The sequence below is a fragment of the Carex rostrata genome, chromosome 8, assembly GCF_964058835.1.
Source record: "Carex rostrata chromosome 8, lpCarRost1.2, whole genome shotgun sequence".
NCBI classification, from domain to species: domain Eukaryota; kingdom Viridiplantae; phylum Streptophyta; class Magnoliopsida; order Poales; family Cyperaceae; genus Carex; species Carex rostrata.
In genome coordinates, this window is record NC_135925.1 from 5,642,018 (window position 1) to 5,646,465 (window position 4,448).

Below are 4,448 nucleotides of genomic sequence, written 5' to 3' on the forward strand. Positions count from 1 at the left end.
CCCGCCTCTTCCAATGCAAAAATCCCAACATAACCCAGCAGATAGGCACCTAAACCAGATCCAGATCTCATGGTCACGTGATGGGAAATAAATATGCTGTTATTCTGATTTAAACCGTTTAAACTATTTTAAGTGTGAATTTAAGCGAAGTAAATATTTCATGCCCGAATTTCTTACAAAGATCAACTGCAAATTCAGCAGAAAATTTATTTCCGTTCGAATGTCATGAGATTCTGAGTAACAAAGAAAATCCCGCAAGTGTAAAATCTCATGAATCAATTTATAGATTCCACATTTATAGAAATGCATATAAAAATTTATTAAAAATGCACAAATTAACCGTGTGACTGGAGTCACTGGACTGCACTACTGCATATTAAATATTTCTTTTTTCATTTAATAATCATTAGTTTAATTTGACTCAAATAACCCTTGAGTGAGTTTTAACAAGAATACAGAACTCTGATTTTGTAATAAATTTTTTGTATATGTGGCAATATTTAACAAAGTATGCTATAAATTAAAATTTTAGAAGATTAAGTATATCATTTTAGAGTGAAATAACATTACATATTTTATACTAGAGACAGAGTCAGATTTTCAGACTATGAGAATCAATCGTGAATGGAGATTAATCATACAAAATTTTCATGTTCAAAATAAGAGCCAATTTTAAAGTACTAACGGTATTTTACTCTAAATTATATAAAGAATCATACATATATATCTAAAAATTAAAAAAAAAAAAATGTCAATTGATCCCATTCAATCAATATGCATCTAATCCTGTTTTATACGGCAAAAAGGCGGATCCGTATCCTCTCAGGTACCTGACTCAACATAATTAAAACGGACGGCCCAGATTTACTCCCAGCCGATCCTTGCTTGGGATGACAGAGGAGGCAGTATTATTTGTGCTTTGAGATTCGCATCAAGTTAAATAGAACAATTTTAGACCGTCTAATTCAATTGTACTCAGCCCAATAATCTGAGGGGATGTGAATTCCAGAAAATTAAGACCGATATCAGTCATGTTCGGCAACAAGGTTTTAGCCTCCTTAGAGAGACTTTAGCTTCCTTAGCTATTTAAACTGGCCGAACAACAATGTTTTAGACAAGCTTAGAACACTTTTCTTAAACTTTTTTAAAGCAAATTTTTAAGCTAATAAAAATCCAAACTTAATGCAAAGTGCCAACTTAGAACTCCTCAGCATTTTTATACAATTTAAGCTTCATTATTCCCGAAAATATTCTCCTTAGCACAGCTTAAGCTGCAACACTAAACTTTGTTGCCGAACATACCGATGGCTTTTAGTGCCACATTTTGACCGAAGACAGCCTATATATCTGTTCGTTTCGTTACTCTCGTTCACCTCAGTTCTGTTGATTTTCTCTCGTAAACAAAAATGGCATCTCCTTTTCTTCTCCTTTTGCTCCTAATTCCCTTAGGCCTCCTTATAGCCTTCCTGGTTCTATCCTTCTTGACCCGGCCGAAGTCCGTGCGGGTACCAATCAAGAACCGCCATGTGTTGATCACGGGCGGATCGAGCGGTATCGGGCTGGCACTGGCGAAGGCGGTCGCTGCGGAGGGGGCCTTCGTGTCAATCCTAGCACGAAACTTAAAGCGACTTGAGGAAGCGAGAGAAGAGATCAAGCTGGCGACGGGACACGAGGCGAGAGTTTTGGTAGCTGACGTGCGGGACCCAGAGGCGGTTACACAGGCACTGGAGGAGGCGGGGCCGGTGGATGTGCTAGTATGCAACCAGGGAGTATTTGTGCCAATGGAACTGGAGAAACAGGAACTGGAGGAGGCCAAGTTTATGATAGATGTGAATTTAATGGGCACATTTCATCTAATTAAGGCTGCTCTTCCCGGCATGAAGAGGCGGACCCGTGAAACTCAACTGCCGGCCTCCATTGCCATTATGTCTTCTCAAGCTGGCCAGGTCTCTATCTCTCTCCTTCAATCATTTTCAATTTCCAGTATAGTTCTGTTTAATTTAATTGGTTTTTGAAGTCGTAGTTTGTTATTGAATGTAGGTGGGAATCTATGGATACACAGCTTATTCAGCAAGTAAATTTGCATTGAGGGGTTTAGCAGAGGCGTTGCAACAAGAGGTCATTGCTGACAACATCCATGTCTCTATGATTTTTCCTCCGGATACGGCTACTCCTGGTTTAGCTGAAGGTAAATATTTCAAACACGCGTAGTTGTTATTAATTGTTATGACAGTTTCCCTGTACAATTACAAGCAATTTTTCCCAGGAAGGCAGGAAATTTTCAAATTGGTAAAAGGTCACTTACATGATCTTGTCCTTCTAAGTTACCTGCATCAGTAAAAGCTCAAGTTGATTAATTTGGTAATAGGACCCCTTTTTAACTGTTCAACTTTTAGAGCTGTGCCATTTGTTATTGTCCTTTCTCCTTAGTTGATCTTTGTTTCAGTGATAGATTACATTGACAAAGCTCTATTTACATAGCACAAAGGGGCTTGTCTTAATTTGCGAGTAATGTCCATTATAATTCCCCTACAATTCATTCAAAGGGTAAAGCTAGTTTCATGTTAAGCATGGCAAGGAGTTTGTGAGCTTAACCTCAATCGCTGGATCAGTAACAGTGCCAAATTCAAATTGTTGACCTTGATCTACTTGACGAGCCAAGCTTAATATTCCAAATTTCTCCTTTTTTTGAGTTAATTTTTTATAAGATCAGGATGTTAGGTGACGAACTGTTTTTGTGCATTTTTTAAGCAGTATCCAACCTCTTAATCTTATATAAAACGCTCTTGAAAAGTTTGATTTGCAATTACAATGCCGGACTCAACAAGTATTTTCATCTTATATAAAATGATCTTCAATAATGGGTTGTTTGAATTCATCATTTGAAGTCAATCTAGTAACATTTTTATGTTAAGCTTGCAAACTTCTTGGTGAGCTTAAGCTCACAATAGCTATACTCTTCATTCATAACATAAAATTATCTTTCTTTATTTTCTTTCTTGAGTAATTAAACACAATTTGCAACAAAGTATGATGGTCATTTTTGAATGTGCAGAATAAAGGAGGGGTATAATGGTCATTTTTAAATACAATTAAAATCGTCCTTTTTCCTTGTAATTGGTATAAAGGAGGGGTATCAACTCCTGATTATAGCGTTTAATTTTAAAAGTGATAGAGATCTACCAGTGTCAAAGCAAAATTGAAGACAGTTACTTCATAAATTCAAAAGTAATAGGCATTTATATAGTCCATCTTTGTCATAAAAATCAATCTAAAAGTTAGATTACTGTTGTAGAAGTGTCATGTATTGAACAGATTGTTTGACGTTTTTGTTTAACAAAGAATTTACCGTTCTAAACAAAACTGGTAATTACTGATATCTGCTGTCACCTGTTCTTAGACAACCAAGCAGTCAACATGCTAGGTTGTTGGAAGCAAAGCCAAGGGATGAAGTACCAAATTAGTCCATCATTCAGACGGAAAAATGCCCCATATGCAAACAATTAGTACCCCAATAAAAAGAAAGTTTGGAACATACAATTCCCAAGAGGAACAACTTAGTAATTTAGTTGTCCCACCGACTGCCTTGTTAGTTCTACCGCATAATACACATAAACCCTACAATTAAACTAAGAATATTTAAAATCAAAGAGCATCAGAGAGGCCAGGGCTGTGTTTTATTTATCAAGTTTTGTTTCTTATGGCTGATATCAAACTATACGTGCGTGCAGAGCAAAAGAAAAGGCCTGAGCTGACAAATATAGTTGTGGGGTCGTCTGGTGAGATGAAGGCAGAGGATGTTGTGAAGAAGGCTCTGCGTGGGCTGAAAGAGGGTCGGTTTATAATTCCATGCAATTTTGAGGGGGCCATGCTGGCTATTGCAACTGCTGGCCTGTCCCCGCAGAGATCTTCTGTGACGGCACTATTGGAGGTGCTTGGTGCTGGATTAATGCGCTTCGTTGCACTTTGTTTCCAGTGGAATTGGTACTCGGCAATCGAGAATTGGCATGCAAAGAGATAATTACCTGATTTCATTTGCCACAAGGATGAGGTGACCTTGTTTAGCTTTTGTTAGATTTGTTAAAAGCTTAAACCTATTATCGCATGTTTCAAGTTGGTTTTTATTATAATAAGCTACAGCATTGGCTGTTTTTGTTTTTTCTGTATTTAGAGTATTGTGTCTGTGTGATCCAACTGTTAGTTTCCCTTGTTTCAAGTTTGGCAAAGGAGGGAAAAACAAATAATAATACTTTTTGTATTGTCTTTTGAGCAAGGCTTAGGTGCTATGGATAGCACAAGTTTTTTTGTACCACGGTCTCAAAAATTTATTGTAAAAAATTCAAACTTCGATTTAAATAACTTATTAAATTGGTTATATAATGAACTTGTAGAATATTAATTTTTACTATTTTTGAAATTTTTTTACTATTTTTTATAATTTATGAAAT

General features: G+C 36.5%; 1 protein-coding gene across 1 annotated transcript; it reads left to right on the forward strand.

Annotated features, from left to right (window-relative positions):
* Positions 1 to 1,342: 1,342 nt before the first annotated feature.
* LOC144558736 (3-dehydrosphinganine reductase TSC10A-like) lies at positions 1,343 to 4,207 on the forward strand. The gene is made up of 3 exons (XM_078307587.1): positions 1,343 to 1,946; positions 2,041 to 2,188; positions 3,732 to 4,207. Exons 1-3 carry the CDS (start codon positions 1,407 to 1,409, stop codon positions 4,019 to 4,021), a joined length of 978 nt encoding a protein of 325 aa, XP_078163713.1. The 5' UTR covers positions 1,343 to 1,406; the 3' UTR covers positions 4,022 to 4,207.
* The last annotated feature ends 241 nt before the right edge of the window (positions 4,208 to 4,448 follow it).